Source organism: Mesitornis unicolor, unplaced genomic scaffold, assembly GCF_000695765.1.
Source record: "Mesitornis unicolor isolate BGI_N332 unplaced genomic scaffold, ASM69576v1 scaffold22820, whole genome shotgun sequence".
Classification (NCBI taxonomy): domain Eukaryota; kingdom Metazoa; phylum Chordata; class Aves; order Mesitornithiformes; family Mesitornithidae; genus Mesitornis; species Mesitornis unicolor.
This window is the reverse complement of record NW_010156533.1, coordinates 22366-41399: the sequence shown is the minus strand read 5'-3', so window position 1 is coordinate 41399 and position 19034 is coordinate 22366. Positions and strand designations below refer to the sequence as shown.

Here is a 19034-nt window from a genome sequence, read left to right as displayed (position 1 = left end):
GCCTAACCAATGTGCAGACTACTGTACAATCTCGTAGTCCTGAACAGGTAGTCTGAACACTGGGCAGACGGAGTGGAGCCTCTGCGATCTGCTCTCCGGCTATCAGCAGCTCATTAGTCCTTTCCCCTCCCTGCTTTTGGGATGGGATTTTGGGGGCAGAGATGGGGTGAAAGAAGGTCCGAGTCTTGATTGAAAAAACATCCACCTCTGGCATCTGGGAAGAAGAAATGTTGCTCTCTGTGTGTTTCCAATTTGGAGCAAGCTTCCAAGCGCCTTCCTCTTCCAGTGCTGGTGTCAGGCTGGTACCTGTTTTCCACCTGTAGTATGCTGCACCTTTTTAGAAAGAGGGAAAAAAAAATCAATTACTGCTGTTAGAGGAGGAAATGCTGTGAAGTTTTGGCTGTCACCCAGGTGTGCAGAACTTGTTGCTTCATTCAACCCCTTTTCTTCCCCATGGAGCTGTGTGGGAGGATTCCCAGGCCCCACACACCCTCATCTCCTTCTGCCCAGTTCTCTCCTGTAGATCAGCCCTTTGCTTGGGGTCCAGAGCAAAGCTCAAACTGGACCAGCCTTTGCTTGCAAGCCCTCAAAAGGGTCCTTTGACCCACCTTGGCCAGTTGCCTTTGCAGCTCACCTCTGGCTACTGCAGGAGCAGTCCGTATCCCCTCTTTTTCTCCCCCCACTATGTCTGGCATTGCTGAGCCTCCCTCCCTCTTCTGGTTTTTGCTCTCTCCCTTCTTGCTTCCCTTCTGTCCTTCTGCCTCAATTGACGTGGCAGTGGAAAGCTAACTAGACTCGAGGGAGGAGCTTGCTGGCTGCTGGGAAGGCCGGAGGTTGGCAGGAAGTGAGCTGCTGACGGATGGGGTTGCGCGGGGGAAAGGAAGGTTCCCTACCCCGCATGGAAACTTGAGGAATGCTGTCGCTTTCTGTGGCGCTTGGCTCCCATGTAACGATTCCAGATGTTCGCCCTAGCCCGTGTGGTTTGCTCCCTCTCTCCCTGGTGCTGCAGGGATAAAGAGGGTTTTATGTACGCCGCGCATCTCCTTTCCAGGATTCCCTTCTCTTGTGTGGATGCTCTTGGACAGTTAAGATTTGTGGTAAAATATCTGAATACCCTGAGCTCCCACTTGGAATCTAATGATGCACTGGGGAAGGATAACCAGCCCTCTCCTTTTCCTGGAGGTGTGCAACACTCTGCTTGTGTGTTGCACTGTACCTCATCAAAGCAAGTCAAGTACCTGGGGTTGCTTCATCCCTATCCTGGCACAGGGACAGGTGTGGGAAGAAATGTGTGCTTGTCCTTTGCAAAGACGGGTGGGCATTGCTGTGACCTTAGAGAGGCCGTGTCAGTGGAGTTTGGGGTGCTGTAGCCCCTCTCAAGCTACTCCATTTCTGCCTGTGCTTTCTTGTACATGCTCTGACAGCTTCCTAAGGCTGCCCTTAGCTGCCTGTTTAAAATCTGCACATTATTTCAGCTGATGTAAATAAAAATCTTTACTTACGTGCAGGTGAGTTGATTACCATTGCTGTGCTTACTAAGCCAACAGTAATAGTTGTGGTTAATCACATGAGTCCAGGCCTAGTGTCTACAGAGCTTTTGGACTAAATCAGCTTAAAATCTTAGGATGTGTTGTTTAAGTTAAACCAATGCAGCTTTCTGATGTAAACAAGCCATTACAGCTGCTTGCAGCTTGGAGCAGTGACCACAGCGTCCAGTAAACTGTGCTCTGGAGGTAAAAGTTAAGTGTTACAAGTAGGCTGTGTTTTGGAAAGATGTTCTTGAGATTAATGTATGTTGTGGTGTGACTTAGGGCTTCCTGGAAGAATCACAGCATAGAAAATCTGCTCTTCTAATGTACTACTTTAAAAAAGGAAAGTGTGGGGGGGTGTTCAACTACAAATGCTCAGCAAAGTTGCTTTCAAATGCTCCAGACTGTGTTTCAGAGACTTCTTCCTAGTGATCTTGTAGTGTACATGTATTCATGCAGTGTGTTTATTGTCTATGATGGTGTTAATGCTTCTCCATTTGAGTAGAGTTTTATCACAGGAGTTCCCGAATGCTGTGCATGTGTTTAACACAAATGGTTTGACTGAAACTCCACTCATCTCTGGGGCAGGTTTGTTTACCCGTAGTGCTTTACATCTTAGAAGAAGGAAAGGAGATTAAGAGGTTTAAGCAAGATGAATTTCTCCTAATTTCACATGAGCACCAATTAAAACTATGGCAGTGTTTTTTCTCCCGTATCTATAGACCCTTGTCTCTGTGCAAAAGGTGGTGTTTGTCATAACAGCTATAGGGAAACCTTTAATTAGTTTATTTGTGCTCCAAATGAAAACTGAGACCTAGTAATTCTTCCAATTACTTTCTTGTACTGTGAGTGCCAATTTCCAACCTTAGGGGAGCCCACACATGCATCTGTCAGCTTATGTCACATATCTCCAAGAGTAGGAAAATGTAACTTGCTGTTGAGGTAGTCCAGTAGAATGGGAGGAAATGCTTTGAGTCAGGCTGGCCTGCTGAATTTTGTGGACTTCTTGTAGGTTATTACCTACAGGATAGCAACAAATAATTAAGATGATAGTGCAAGCCATTGCTGTCTCTGGCCAGAACCAGTCTCTAGAATTTAGCCACAATAAGGTGTGTAGCCACAATAAGGATGTTGCAACATGAGACTGCAACTGCAACATCTTCTTTTTTTTGCTTTCCTCCAACTATTTTGCTTTACACCCCACAACTGGAATGGCTCATGGATCCTGGTCTCCTTCCTGGCCATGTGCATTTTCTTTCTTTGGTAGATGCAAAGTACAGAGCCATATGGCTGTATCTGCGCTATGCTGGGGGCGGGGGAGTAATCCTCTGGCACTTATCCTGCCTGTGGAAGTAGCTTGCAGTCATCTCTCTCTGCAGTTCGCCATGCAAGTGGTGTGACTCCCCCTGGGAGCAGCAGCCTTGATGAGGGGTAGGTAGCCCCATGCCTACAACACTCCCTAGCCACCACTGAGCGTCCATGTTCTGTCTTGTGTGGCCAGTCTGAGTGTTTCTGCCTCTTCACTACCTCTCCTTGGCCTCACAGCTCTACAGATTATCTCACAGCCAGTGTGCACATTTTACATAACATACTCTGCTGCTAAGAGAGAGTTTTGCCTGATTTTTTTTTTTTGTCTTATAGATGAGGTGAAATATGAGCAACATAAGCCTCTTGGGATCAGACCGAGGGCTTTGAATATAGTATTTAACAAACTGCTTTCACATTTCGATGTGTGCTGGCTCTTCCTCTTCTTCCCACCCCCTCCTCCAAGTCTGGAAAGCTAAAGAGAGAGAAGCCCTTTTCCCCTCTTGGCCAGGATGCTGTTCAGCCATAGCACATACTGCCAGATTGCTAACATATGGGCAGAGGGCTCAGCCAAAGTTTTGAGAGGCTCAGCCCTTGGCAGCTCGTTCCACACTTTCCTGTCTCTACATTCAGGAAATGAAGTCAGAGTGTTGATATAAAACAGGCTGGGTTGAAAACTGAGAAGCTGGAAAGGCTGAAGTGGGGGACCAGGAGGGGGGAAGTGTGGGGAGATGGAGAGTGGCAGGGGCTCACTGCAGTGTGCACTGCCCTGCAGCGTGTGTGGGTTGGGGGTTTCTTGCCTTGCACCAGTGTCCTCTGTTTGATTGCTCTTGCTGCCTCAGAGGACTGATATTTTATGCTGGCAGACAGATATACGAGTCTTTCCTCTGGTGTATGGAAAGATCAGTATGCAGAGATAGCGTTGTCTTGATCCCACAGCAGCATTTATTCAAGAGCTTGGAAGGGTTGAAAGTTGAAACTCTGGCAAAGAGCATATATTTCCATATTTGGGACATGGGATTCCCTTACCTTTTGACTTTTTTCCTGAAGAATAACTCCATTGCTAGATTTCTATGGAATGATGTGGTTCCAATGCAGAGCGATTTTTCTCAAACAGCTTTAACATCAGTTATTTTTTGATTAGCCCAGAGACTTTGTGGGGAATGCAGGGAATTCCAGTGAAGTGAGACTGCAGTGAGGATAGTCTGTCTCACCTAGGGACTTAGCAGTTGATATCCTTCACTTACAGGTCACTAGGTCAACCTAATCCAGCATAGTAATAACTAATATGACTATAGTAATAATTTCTAAAGCAATAGGAAGCTGGAAGCTGTTTGTGGCTTACAGAACCTGAGTGGTCTGTGTGGCTCTGAGACCAGTACCTGGCTGACAGATGTTCCATCACAAAAGTGCTTGCCCACCTCTAATCTCGACAGATCAACAATACTGAAAAATCCAGAACTTGCTTGGAAGAGCTCTCCCGCTTTCATAGCCTGGCATCTTTGGTGAGAGAGGATGCAGAGTTTGGTAGCTACCCAAGTGATCTCTTCTGTTTTCTAGGTGCTGACTTCTCATTGCATAAGTTTTGTAATGGCCTGGTATAGTTTGATCTTTGGGGATGTCTGAACTCTGTATTGTCTGGTATCCTTAGAAAATCGATTTAACTGAAACTTAAGAAGACATTAAGGCTTGACTTGCTATCCCCTGGGTGTTTGAGCTCAGCAGCTTTGTCATCCTTATCTGCTGCTCTGCCCTGCCCCTGTTTTCTAGCCAAGCTCCTCAGGATCTCTGCTCACTGACTATCTTTGTTTTCCATTCTTGTTTCCCCGAGAGCAATCATGTTTTGTTGTTTCCAGCCAAGAAGGGCCTACAAACACAAGATGCTCACAAGGGGACAGTCACACATGCATGCTTGCACACAAAAGTAAGCTGTGTTTCTATTTCAGTCTTGGAGAACTGCATTCTGCCTCTTGGAGACCAGTGTGATGGCTCCCTCTCTTGTTGTGTTGGGGTATAATACCCAGCTGGAACAGGGTGTTCCAAATGGGGACCTTAAACCTAACTCACTTCTTTCTGTTAATTTGCTGGAGATCCAGCTTTGAGACTAAGCAGGGAGAATTTCTGACTTAGTTTCTGAGTGTAAATGTAAAAATTAAGATCAAGTTTGTTTGTTAAAAGATGATACCTAGCATCAAAAATGTTGAGGTTGGTTTTTGGATGCCTCGTTCTGTGTTTGGCTGGAGATGTCCTGTGAGAACCAGACCAGAGGGTTGTGAGTGCAGTTACTCTGAAAAACAGGCCCCTTAAAGCTCTGAATCTGGTCACTAAAATTTCAGGCTCTGGTTTTTAACATTTATCAAGCAGTAAAGTACCCGTATTGCCTGAGCTTCTAATAATTCAGAGCATGAGGTTTTCATTAGTGAGCACAGTTACTTCATTTTTTCACCACCAGGGGCCTTCAGATAATGTAACAGTAACCTGTATTATTGTAGCCAGACCTGCTCTTTTCTGATGCATATTTATTATTACTTAATACTTTAAAAGGGTTTACTGTAACCAATAGTTAGGACAGTGATAGGATGAGGTGAGAAAGTCAGCTTTTCTAAAGAGGTGAAGTTTATATAGTCCAGAACTTCTGTGTCAAACCAGCTTCTCTATCACATGCCTGGCTTTTCTTGAACCTGGATATAGGCTTGTAGTGATTAAAAGTAAAACACTGAGGTGGTAACAGCAGGGCTTGCCCCTGCCCTGATCAGCAGTAGTATTTACCCCCATTAATGCTGTCCTTAGAAGAGGTGTGATGAGCCTTTTCCAGGCAGAGACCTGCTTGGGGCATCAAGTGGCTGCTGTGGGTCTTGGTGCTGATTTACCCCATGCTAGGAAGAGTGAGGACCTGGATGTTGACCACAGCCTGGGAAACTGGGACAGTGCCGTGCTGTTGCCTGCTTCTGGAGGAGTTAACGGAGCCACATCACAGAAGCAGTCTGGAAGGACAAAACTCTTGTTTCCAGAGGTTCCCTTTCCTCACAGACATGAGAACAGAGAACCTGGGTTGAGAATGCCTCCCTGGTGATGTGGAGCCTGTATTGCTGACAGACTGCTCTGTGCTGCCAGAGTAGAGGCTTTGTTGGAGCAGTGAGAGACTTGTTACTGATCCCCTTTTCAGGAGAAGGAGAAGAAGTATATGTTACCAGTGGATAACCTGAAGCTGCGAGATGTCGAGAAGGGGTTCATGTCCAGCAAGCACATCTTTGCTCTCTTCAACACTGAACAGAGGTATGCTCACATCTCAACATGCCAAGCTGTTGAAGGGATTTATGCAATATTAGATAGGAGAGAGTCAAGATGAGTGTGTTGGCATAGCTGTCTGGGAAAGATGTGTGGATAAGGATAAGCCATTAAAGACAGCCATTTTTGGAGGAGACTGGGGACTTTCAAAAAGAAGTCTGGTTTTACAGATGTGTACCACTTTCTTTCTTCTCTAGTGCATGGCCTGCAGTGTGACCTTAGCCTTCAGCTATTTGGTGTGGTTGCTTGGGTCTCTGGCTGTGGCTGGATTCTTCATAATCAACATTCTTAGTTGGAAAACTAGAGGAGATGAGGGTCCTAGGTTGACTGTAGAAGTCCAGCAGAAAGCGGAATTGAAAAGGGAATCTCCTTCAGGCCCCGTTGAAGCACACAACAGATTTGGGGCAAACTTGCTCATAAAAAGAATTCATTTCCTTTCCCTTCTGCAGGGTTATCATGGGAACACTAGCAAGGAACTAAGTGTCTCTGCCTTAAAATGATAGGCAGATTCCCTGGTCATTGACATCTTTTTCAAATATGGGCAAATCTCTGATTTGCAATAAGAAGAATAAAACGTTTGTCTTCCTCTCAGGAATGTTTACAAGGACTACCGGCAGCTGGAGCTGGCCTGTGAGACCCAGGAGGAGGTGGATAGCTGGAAGGCTTCCTTCCTTCGTGCAGGAGTCTACCCAGAGCGTGTTGGGGTAAGTTACAGCCATGATAATGGGGTGAGAAGGAATGCAGTGTGTATCTTAAGAATGATAGTGGTATCTTCTTATGTTAAAAATAAGTCCATGAAGGCTTTGTCTCTTTCCTTTCAGTAAGCCTGTGCAGCCTTATGAGCTTCCTGGCTTATCAGTGGTTATTCTCCCATTTCCACCCAATTAGGAAGGGATGTTCTTTGAATTTTTCTTTTGCTTGGTAGATACCTTCACATACTCCTTTAGCGAGGCCTCTTATCTCTTCCCTTAGCCTTGTCCCATAACACTTGCTTTAAAAGTGTGTTCTAGAGAATTGTGGTATATGTTCCTGTTCAAAGCCTTCCTATTCCTCTGTGAGAGGAAGCTGCTATAAATAGTTTTCCCATTAGAAAAGTGATAATTGCTTATCTGTTTGTATTTGCTTCCAATAGATTTCTTGCATTCATCTTTCCTGTTTACACTTGAAGATTGTGTTTCTGCCTTAAAGCATTTCCTGACAAATTGATGTGATGTTACAAAAAGAGCATTAGGGACTGGACCTTAACAGTGACATGACTTGAGATTGGCTTTGAACCAGTCTTGGCCCCTTAAACACATACTCCTAGAGGACATAATGCCACCTATTGGTGTTCAAAAGGAGTGGTTTGACATAGGAACGCTGGTGGCTAGGTTGACTGTCTCAAAGCCATATGTAATGAATAACAAGTCGCCGTTGTAGGCAAGTTGCCCTTTCTTGCTAATTATACGATTTCCTTTGCAGAGCATCCCATTTTGATTTTCAGTTTAGCTAAACAATTCACATGTTCCTCCTCCATGGTAATCTAGGTATTTATGTAATTCTAGTGGGATTGGTCTTTTGCTTGTTCAGTGCTATTATGGGATATTCTCCAAATTCTGAGACCAACTAAAAGTCTTCTTTTATTTTTTTGTCCCTTTTTGTTTTAAATTTTTCCACGTGTGCTCAAACTGACCTGCCAGGACAAGGACAAAGTAAGTCTGACCCTCTCTGCCTGTGTTGCCCCCTGAGGCTCTCACTGGATAGTTCTCTCACTTTTTTTTTCCTTTTGTCACAGTTTCCTGAGAGGCATTTGCTGCTTCTCCCTCTTTGTACCTTCTGTTGGATTGCTGCTGTTTGTTTCTGTTCTTGGTTTGAGTTTTCCTTTTTTCTTTTTATTTCTCCCTTTTTGTATGACCTCTGAATCCTGGTGTGAAACTTATTTTGGGGTTTTTTGACCCTTTTTTTTTTTTTTTAAGTTGCCCTGTTTTGACATACACTTCCTTTTACCTTGTTTTCACCGAGACCTTGCGTTCCTTCATTATGTAAGATCTTCCCAGGAAAAGCTCAAATGAACAAAACAATTTGCTCTTTCTCATATATTTTGTTTCCCAAAACAAAAGAGAAGTGATTTCCTACACTGCTGCGAATCCTTCAGACTGGGATGGTTTAAAAGAAAAATCTTTCTTTGTAAAATTAAGGGTTGTTTTTTTGTTTGTTTTTTTTTTTTTAAATAAGCATTGACGAGGACAAGAGATTTTTCATTATTTGCTGCTTTGAAATTAATCCCAAATGGATGAGCATTGGCGATTGCTTGCTGCCAAACGGCACAGTCCAGGTTTTACCTTATAGAAAGCTAAACAATGCGTTTCAGGCTGACAGATTCATCTGCTTGGTATGAAAGAAGAGATAATTATGACTTACAGTGCAGGATTTGCAGTTGAAGTGATGAGAGAGGTTTTCTAGGTAGTTCCATCTACTTGTGGTCTGACTGAGGTGAGCAGTTATTTCACCTCTCTGTATCTGTTTTCTCATTTATATGTTGAGGAAGAAGATGCAGTGTGTCAGCAAGCCTGTAAAGCTTAATTTATGGTGTGATTCTCAGATATAAAGTGAATTTGGGCATGGAAAACCAAGCTCAGATGAAGAACCTTTAAGGAAGCTGTAAACAATAAAAGTAAAAATACAGCTTTGAATATTTACTAGAGCCATAGCCTGTGAACATGGGTTAGGAGTCCCTGTTGCCTTTCACCTTTGTGTAATATTTTCTACTAAGAGAGCAGCTTTATTGTTAAAGCTCCTCAGATCTGAGCTGGAGTGTACAAGCTGAGCTGTAATTGTCAATGCAAAATGTAAGTTTAAATAAGTTTTATTTATTGCACATCCTTCTTGTGTGGTCCCTTCTTTTCTTCTCTTAACTCCCTCATGGAAAGCTGATTCTGTTACATTTGAAGAACCGATCTGTTTCTCCTTTTCTCTGCAGGCCAGTGAAGCGGAGGAGAATGGATCAGACAGTTTCATGCACTCCATGGACCCTCAGCTGGAGAGACAAGTGGAAACAATCAGGAACCTGGTGGATTCCTACATGGCAATTGTCAACAAAACCATCAGAGACCTCATGCCGAAGACAATCATGCACCTCATGATAAACAATGTACTTATCACACTGTGGTCAGTGGAGATGGGGAGACACAGAAGGGCAAAAATAGGGAAGGAAAGAAAGAATGAAGAAAAACTGAACACAGCTTGGGAGGAAGAAGAGGTGGGGGTGGAATGGAGTGTTTTAGGGACGACAGTGGAAATTAATTCACTCTTTGTGCTCCTTTGCAGACCAAGGACTTTATCCATTCGGAGTTGCTGGCAAACTTGTACTCCTGTAGTGACCAAAATACGCTGATGGAGGAATCGGCAGAGCAGGCCCAGCGACGTGACGAAATGCTGCGCATGTACCATGCCCTGAAAGAGGCCCTCAACATCATCGGGGACATCAACACCAGCACTATCAGCACCCCTATGCCCCCACCGGTGGACGACTCTTGGCTGCAGGTGCAGAGCGTACCATCTGGACGCAGGTACCAGAGGCTCAGGGGGAGAGCCCCACAGATCTGCCTGATGCCTCTTCAGTGGCTAGCTGGGGCCTCTCACTGAGACAGGGAGTCCTCCTCTTCCCCTCTTCTCCCCGTGGACGAAGAGTTCTGGATATTTGTGTTGGGAGGCTCCTAGGCCTTGAAAGCTCTGTAGGGCTGCTACATCTTTACAGAGGATATGGAGGCTTCTAAACATTCAGGTTAGATGGGGCCTGAAGTAGTTTTGAAGGCAACCTGAAGCTTGGTGTGGCCCTTGAAAGCCAGAGGGTGGTGCGTAAAGTGACACGAAACTAAAGAAGGAATACTTGAAGGCAGCATGTGGGGACGTGATGATGACACAGAGGGATCCCAGACCTGTTGCTGCAGTTGAATTTCTCTGTTTGTTTGCCAGGTCTCCTACATCCAGCCCCACGCCACAGAGGAGAGCTCCCGCTGTTCCACCAGCCAGACCTGGGTCTCGAGGCCCAGCTCCTGGGCCACCTCCTGCTGGTGGGTCCACGCTGGGTGGTGCCCCCCCTGTGCCCTCCAGGCCAGGTGCCTCTCCTGATCCCTTTGGGCCCCCACCTCAGGTTCCTTCTCGACCTAATCGTGCTCCTCCTGGTGTTCCCAGGTAAGTCCTGAAATGCTGCTCCATGCAGGTGGAATATGTCCAGTTTTTGGGTAGCAGCTTTGTCAGCATTTAGCCTGCCTGGGCCATAGAAGTAGAATGGAGTGCATGGTGTGGGTACTGTCTTTGACTATTTGAATTGGGTCCATAGATAGGAGCATTGTTGTTCACTGATATTTCGTTGTGCAGATGAGGCAATGCCAAGGCAGCTATTGGGTACAGAGGGACATCCTCTTCTCTGCATAAACCTCTGTGCAAAGGTTGGGGGAGGAGGACCTTGTACCTCAGGAGTTTATTAAAGTAATTATACCAATGCCTCTACTCGCAAGTAAGAGGTGATCACCAGAAAAAGCACAGGACTGGAGTGATATAAACTTTTCAAGGCGGTACCCCTCTGCATAGGGCTTCCCAAAGTCTGAAGTTGCCCCTTTTGTCCTGGCCCAGGGTTCTTCAAGGTCACTTGGAGAGACCTTCATCTAAGCTGTTCAGATGCTTTTTGGCTACAGTAATATTGCAATATCACTAGCAGGGAAATGGATTTTTTTTAGGCATTTTTGTTGCTTCTGTGATCAACTTCAACATTTTCCAGTCTAGAAGGTTCATATCACACAGCTTTGCTTTCCCATTAGGAAACTTAATTCCTTTCCTGTTCAGTCACTTCAAACACACTCCAACGTAGTAATAAGGGATTATCCCCTGTGCAGCTAAGCACGTTTTCCTGAACAGGATTTAAGAGGCAGTCTGCAACCAGGAGTGCTTTTATGCTGGGTACTTGGTCTCCATGTAAGGAAGAGAAGAAAATTGCAGAGTAAAGAATGAACACAGCCAGAAACTCCCTAATGACAGACCAGAGGGAACACTTCCCTCATGGAAGATACCTCTCCTCCAGTGGGTGCTGGTGGCACATGTCTGATGCTTTGCCATTTTCAGTCAGTCAATGGGTGGTGATGTTATATGGCAGAGACAGTTTAGTCTTCCTGCTGTGATAGTGCCCCAGCTCACACTTGGCACTGCCTGTTTGGAGGGGAAGTATTCTCTGCCAGGCTGTATCCAGCCTAGAGATGGATGAGTCCAAGGAGATTATAGACCAGTTTGACTCTGGTGTGTGCAAATGCTTTTACTTTCTTGGTGCCTCTGCCCCAGTCTTCCCGATGCACCTTGATGCAACTCCCACAGTAACTTGTCCACACATGCCTTAGTGTTGCCCCAGGGGCTGCAGTCCTGCTGGTGGCACCTGTGGATGTCAGCATGCTTCTGCTGTGTATTTTGGCTCTTGCTTCTTGTGACCCTGCTTTTCCATATACTGTTACTTTGTTTTGGTTTTAGTATACTTATGTTTTTCTCTGTCTACATCTTTCTTCTATCATTGTTTCATTTCTTCACTCATGAAAATATTCTATATACCTGATCATTATGATAGGATTTCCCAAATGTGCTGAAATGAATTGGCATTTTTTAAAGAAATCTGTCATAGCCTACCTTAAGGGCTTTTCTGCCTTTTGCATGAGGTAGAAGGGTTTAGGGGAAGGCAGGGAACAGCACTGGAGGACAGTGTTTCATACTTAGCTAAGCGGTCCCTTGCTTTAGAAGGAGAAATGTTAGGTTGGATTGCATGCTACACACTGCCCTGATCTGGAGCTGGGAATGTAATTCCAGAAGCTGTGAAGTGATGCTCATTCTCTGATCCCCCTCTCTGATTCTTCCAGTTGTTCATAGACTCCTCCGGATCCTGATGCCAGCTTGTCATTTGAGTTCACTGATGAATGGAGAATTTCCAATGACAAGGGACTCTTTCTCTTCCTCTCCTGTATATAGAATAAGAATGTTCCCTGCTAGCACTTGGACTCGGGTCCTTCTGCCATGGGTGAACGAATGCCATCTCCATTGTTGCTTTTTTTAATACCCATCTTTTCACTTGCTATTTAGGCTACACTACTCTGTGTGTGTGTGTGTGTGTGGAACAAAGCTCTTGTGTATGGTGTGAGTGGGCTTTGCTGTGGGAGTTGGTGTTATGTAGTGAACTAGAAGTGCGTGGTGGTGGCTGGCTGTACTCTGTGTGTGTATGCACACTGATGCCTGAGTAGAAGTTTGGCAGTTTGTGCCTCCAGTTTGTGACCATCTGATTTTATGGATGATGAACTTAGACAAGTGCTTGTAAACTTCTTTACAAGCACTTCTTGCTTGTAAACAGAATTGTATAGACACATGCTTTCACATATAAACACCACATGATCTGTTTTCTTGCACAGGAAGGTTTTCTTGCATATAATTAAGTACTTTTAGAACAAGATTGACTTGCCATCCTGTTTCTCTCTGTACTTAGCATTTATTCAGTCTAGTATGGAAGTCAGTATGGCAAAATATGTATCTTTGGGAGCTGAAAGTTAGAAACAATGTAAGGTCCTATCTGTATACAATGAATGTATACATTTGGAATACATGCCTATTGGAGCTATGTGGAGGATTTGCTCTGGGAAGGAAAACTATGAAGATATTCCTCCAGGTACTTAGTATCTTCAGTTTAAAATAGTTTGATAGAACCTATAGGTGAAAGAGCTTAGGCAAGCTCAATGGAGAAATAAAGTTTAAGTGAGGATGACTTAACCACTGGAAAAATCTGATTAAGGCATTAATGGGTTCTCTGTTCTTTGGTCCATCTAAGGAAAAAGATGCAAGTGATTAGCATCACTGTAAGCATAACTTCACACAGCTTTGACCTGGATTATTCAGATCAGAGTAGCTGATCTTATGATTTATGACCTTCAAAACAAGTATTCACCTGCTTCTTCCCTTTCTGGGTTGTGCTCAGGACTGCATGTTGTCTCCCTCTTTCCTGAGCTGTTTTTTCAAGTCTAGCATATAATATGGTCAGAAAATAAGAGTCCTCCGGGAGAAATAAGTCAAGCCCTGTGCCCAGCTGGTGGGTGCTGAGATGTAGGTAACTGCTGGTTATGAACCAGCCTGGATGTGTGAGTGGACCTGCTGGGTAGGTGAGTGAGCGGTGGCCAGCAGGCATGTGATCAGAGGGATGACTTTCCACACACCCCTGTGCACAACAGGGTTCTGGATGTGTGCGATGTTGAGGCTGCGATTGTGTGTGTGAAGTTCTGCATGGTGAAGTCCAGCCCTACCCAGCAGTGCACACTCGTGCTGTGTTCTGGAGGGGAACGTGCGAGTGTGCGTGTGTGCAAGTGTGTGTCTCTGTTCCACCTTCCTGACAGTCTGTGTGGCCTCTGCCTTGACCTGTCTGAACTGCCATGTTGATTTCATGTTGTCTTTCAGAATCACTATCAGTGACCCCTGAGGACTGGCAGCCACGGTACGTTTTGCACTCTCCCTGCGATGCATGAGTCATTGTGTCCCCATCCTCCATTACTTTGCTCTGCAGCTCACCTCTGCTGCCTAGTTCTTGTATTAGTGACAGAGTCCCTTGTCCAATGAACCACCTCTCCCAGGATCTCATAAAAGGAGGAGTCTTGAACTGAAAAACTGGCTGATCAGAGACAGAGCAGCTGCTTGAGCTGGGGAAGCCTCAGTACCTTACTTAAAGTTGCTGGAGGACCCTTTCTCTGCTTCCAGATAGAGGAGGTGGGATGGGGGAATGAGCTCTGGCAATAAGGTCTAAACTGTGTGTGTCTTTCATTTGGCTTCTATCCACGCTGACTGAAAGATCCACTGAATGAACTCGGTTTTGATTTGGTTTGTCAGCTCTGTTAGGATCAAGATAGAAACTTGGGGAGCTGTTAGTTCAGACTCCTCTTCTTATATTCTAATGTCTGGCTTGAGAAGTGCACCCATCCTCCCTGTGTCCCTAGTGCTCGTGGAAGGCAGGAATAGTTTGGGTCATTAATAGTAGGACTTCTGAGTGCAGAGTAACTGACATTGAATGTTCCCTGTTATCCTTGTGTCCCATCATCACTGTTAGAAGCAAACTCCCTTTGCCTGTTCTCCACATGACCCTTTACCTTCTAGGTTACTCCTCTGCTTCTATTCACATGCCTTCTCCTCTGCCTTCTGCTCCTGCAAGAGGAAGGGTTTAGTGATTCGTATGCCCCCCCACAAACCCTCTGCCCTGAACTCCTGCCTGTTTCCCTTTCCTACCTCTCCCTGCATTTTGCAGCATTGTACTTGTTCAGTGAAGTAGCAGGGTGATGGGGCAGGCTCATGTGTACTGTGCTGGCCCAACAACTCCTGTTAATGCTGAGGGTGGGGGTGTGAAGAGAGAGATCTGGCAAATTGTCCCAAGTCTTCTTCCTGGGAACATCCAGCCCTTATTGACAAAGGGGCAGATAAGGCAGAACAGGGCAGGTGGGGGTGTTTTGGGCCCTTTTCCTCTGGATGTTTTTTGAAGGGAAAGGTCTGAGTGAGAGGAGTGGAGCAGCAGCAGCTCCTGTAGATTCCCTTGCTGCTGGTGTGGCAGAGAGAGCTGGGGGAATGTGTGCTGAAATCCTATCTTGGCAAGAATAGCATGAGTCCAAGCCCCTGCTCCAGAGCGGGGGGTTCACAGCTAGCCCCCATCTTGCAGCAGATGGGCTCTGTTATTGCTGCGTGTAACTGCAGTTAGAGCTGAGAGGTGCCACATTACGTCAAACCAATGCAGTGATTGCTCAGGGATTGACATCTTCTCTGAAGATGTCATCCATCAGCCCTCCTCACTGGTGACATACTGCAGAGGTGTTGGAGCGATCCGCAGTTTCCTCCCATACTCTGCCTACTGCAGACATCCCTGGCAGCCCTAGAAACATGCATCTTGGTGAAGAATCTCAGAAAAGAGGCTTGCTGTTGTCTGTACCTTGTTCTGGGACTCGCTGTTATGGGGCGTTCTGTTCATAATTTGGCATAAAGAGCACCAAGGAAATAAAAATTAAAAACCAAAACACCACCAAAACCCAGACAACTCAAAAAAAACCCCACCTCAAACCTTTTGCAGCCCAAGGGAATAAATACAGTGTTTTACCACCTCTGTTAGGTCCTTATCAGCAGAACTCCATTAGCCTGCTGATTTCTAGGTATGATTATCTCAGTGTTCCATCTGGGTATAGTTTCAAAAACTGCTTTCAAGGGACTTGACAGTGTAGCCGTTCTCCTCAGCCTCCTGACAGGACTTGGGTCTTACTTCCTGTGAACTGGAGACTGCCACAGGCTTCCCTGTGAGCAAAACTTGATTCCTTGTTGTCCTGACAGAGGAAGGTGACTTTTCAGTCATGTAAAAGGGCTTGTTTGGCAATGCAGTGAGACAGACTGAAGCAGCATTTCAGGGGTAGATCTTGCTTGATAGATTTCTGTCTCTTTTTCTGCTGGGAAGCCGTTTTCAGCCTTCTGTAACCTTACTAGGCAGACTCTGCAAGTCTGCAAAACCTGAGCAGAGACACAACCTGTAGCTTTAGAAAGTGACAGTCTCTCTATCCCTAAAATACTCTGAGTGCTGAGAGAAGCAGGTGTCTTCAAAAATCAATCATACTATGTTACCAAAAAGGTAGTGTACCTTACATCTACCTGTAAAATACTTGTGCTCCTTTCAACCCTGTTTATCCTGGTAGGGTCAAGTGGCCTCTTGCCAGAACACATACGCAGTCCAGTGACTTCAGGCATCTTTTTCATATACATCCACAGAGGCTCTTAGGACAACTTCTCCAAGCTCCTGGAATGCAAAAAGCCCTTCAAGTTTCTCAAAAAAACCCAAAAGACTTCTAAGCCATGTGACAGTGCAACAGCATCACACTAAAGGGTGAGCTGAAGTTTTGTAAGGCTTTAATTGAAGTGCTGTTCCAATGGCAGTAGTAGCCATTGAATGGTTGGTATGGCTGCATTTATACCATGAGCACCCTTTAGAGGTAATGTGAAGGTCCCACATGTCATGAAACTCAGGTTCACAGATTCCCCAGCTGTAACATCTCATTGCAAGTTTTGCTTCTGGGAGATTAGTACTATTTCAGCATCCTTCCAAAGTGATGGTAATTCCAGGTTAGCTTAATCCCATCATTATTTGCTGTACAGGAAAAGTGACTTGACTGGCATGCTGACAATGGGGTCTTGCAGTCCCCAGTGACATTTTCAGCCAAGGAAATTACATCTGGAAATGTTTGTGTCTGAAGCTTTTTTGTTAATGTATCATTTCCCAAGGCAAGGAACAAGTGGTTATAATTGTTTTGAGATCTGGGGCTTAATAGATATGGAGCAGTAAATTCTGCTGAGGCCTAATAAACAGGACTGTGGTGTTGCTCTGGTTCATTTTTTAAGATGAGGGAGCTTGCCCCAGTTTATGCTCCTCTGATACCAGCATGATTGTTTTTCCCCAGTCCCTTACAGGGAGGAGATCCTAGAACATTTAATCCATGCAGAAGCAAACACTTAAGTTGCTGCCTACTTATACAGCTGAAGTACCAGCAAGAGAGCTGAAACAGAAAGGAGTAGCAATGGCCAGGGTTTCTTTTACTGTATTTGCCAAGCACTAGAACAAGAGCATTGAAAGCAGCAAGATTGCCCTTAGCATCAAAGTACCGTGTCTTGGAGTAGGGAATCTCAGGCTTGCAGTAGCCTCGAGGGCAGGGAAGAAGGTGCTCCTCCAAACCAGCCAAGAACCTCTGCCAGCAGCGCGTCTCAGAGGACCCCATCCATGCTGTGTGACTGTCATGTGCTTGATACAGGAGCTCACTGTTGTCCATGCTTCTCAACTCTCATTCCAGAGCCAGTGCACTCGCTGGCAATTAATATCTGCACTTCCAAATTTCAGAGGGAAAGCAAAACTGGTTGTCCAGTGGGCTGCATTACTGGTGATCCATGCTGTGCAGAAGGGCCAGTGCGAGGCCTGATGTAAACCTGTGAGTCTCCTCTGTGGAGTTGAACTCTGGTAGTTTGTGCCTCAAGTTTTATTCTGTTGCTGGCTCAGGCGAGGTGGAGAAGCATGTGTAGTTGTGACTGCAATTGCTGTGCTAACCACAGTGTGTGTTCTCTTGTTTTTGTTTTCTGCTTTTTCACAGCAGAAGGGGCCCTGCCTCACCTACTCGACCTACCATAATCCGACCGGCTGAACCGTCCCTCTTAGATTTATAACTCGAGGCTGTAGACAGCTGGCGACGAATGCCGTGCTGGCGGCTTCCCCATTCCACCCTCCCTTCCACAGCCACAGTCACTCCTCTCATCCATCCCACATCTCTGCCTCCCGCCACCCCTTCCTGGTGTGTCGTAAAGCACTAGCCTAGTGATTGAGCTCTTCGTCTTCACTCGTGCGTCCTGTATTGCTTTGTGAGCGTAGAGTAGCCTTCATTCAGTGGCATGGATCCCTGAAGTACCCAGGCTCCTTGGAGAGATCAGTCGCAGGGACGTCCTTAAGTCCAAGTGGTGGCTGTCCGTCCAGTAATTTCATCTGCCTGGTCTAGCCTGGATAAGTGTCCTGCCTGCATCAGTTAGCTGTAGCACCTAGGACTGGTCTGTAGCTATTTTATTTCCTTGTAGTTAAGAAGACAAAAGCGTGACTTAGAAGAAAAAATACTGTCAAAACATGTGATACCGTTAGGAACAGATTAAATGTCCTATGTATTAGTTTGACTTCTAAGGTGCAAAAATCAATGTTGGGAACAGTGCAATCAACCTTATATCTAAGCGAGGCAGGGAGATCAAGAAGGGGGGAACTCAATGGATCGGCATAGTCCTGCTAGAGTGAAGTCTGAGATAGCGCACACACCTCAGCGTGCAGGGAGCACACGGACCTGCGCGCACCCAGCTCCCCGAAAGAGCTGGGAAATGCTGCTGGTGACGCACTGGCTCCTGCCAGCCGTTGTCCTGCATCATCCTTTTTGGCTGACTTTCCTGAACCCGGCAGGGAGAGGGGAATAGATACGCTGCTCCCCCCTTGCAAACAGACAACCAAATGTTTTCAGGGAGTTTGCTGTGTAATGTTGAAAATATTTCAGCTTTGACTAAGCACATCTTTCAGTGTTTTTTGGGTACTGTGGTGACTTCTTCCGTAGCCTTTTCTTGCATGTGGATGGTACGTGTTTGGGGAAACTTGTAACCGTTGTCGATCGCAACTCATCTTCTTGAGGTTTGGTTTTTACTTTTCATGCTACATGTGTTCAAAAAATAAAAAAAGACTTGAGAATTAAAAATATATCAACCCTGTACATCTCGGATGTCATATCTCTAAATGAGCCACCTGCGTTGCAGGCTTTCAACCAGGCCTGATTCAGATTTAAGTTCTCTTTTTTCAGTGCTATTGCTCTTAATTTCTGTTGTGGATCCTCTGTTGTTCTGATGCCAGTTCCTTTCTGTATTTTTAACTGTTGTTTTACTACTTCTCCTCCTTTTCCTTCCCTTTCCCTTTCCCTTTTTTTTGTTTTTTTCTTGTCTTTGACCTCCAGCCGGCCGGGCAAGGCCAGTCCCTCCCGCCCGGAGAGCCCAAAACCACCATTTGACATGTAGGCCTGCTCCCTCTGAGACTCTTTGCCTGCCTCTTAGCTGTTCTGTCCTGGAATGGTCTGCCTCCAATCTCACACATGGCTTGTTTTGTTTGTATTTTGTGACACACACATATCAGATGTGACTGTAGTGAAACTGGTTCGTTTTTTTTTCTTCCCAGCTGCTTCAAGGAGTTAAACAAGTATATTGTAGTAATGAGAAACATATCTTTACTGTTATAAATATCTATAAATATATATATATATAAGATGAAAAATCTCTATCTGTCCAGGTGTTTAAAGCCATTTGTGCTTCCATGTGGATTTTAGGAAATACTTAAGTAGG

General features: G+C 45.4%; 1 protein-coding gene across 1 annotated transcript; it reads left to right on the top strand.

Annotated features, from left to right (window-relative positions):
* Nucleotides 1-6000: 6000 nt before the first annotated feature.
* On the top strand, nt 6001-18865 carry LOC104547659 (dynamin-1; the record flags this gene model as incomplete). The annotated part of the gene is made up of 7 exons (XM_010193457.1): nt 6001-6110; nt 6715-6826; nt 7802-7813; nt 9082-9252; nt 9429-9670; nt 10077-10295; nt 18653-18865. Coding segments are annotated over 7 exons (927 nt in total), but the record flags the coding sequence as incomplete, so codon positions are not given.
* Nucleotides 18866-19034: the final 169 nt, after the last annotated feature.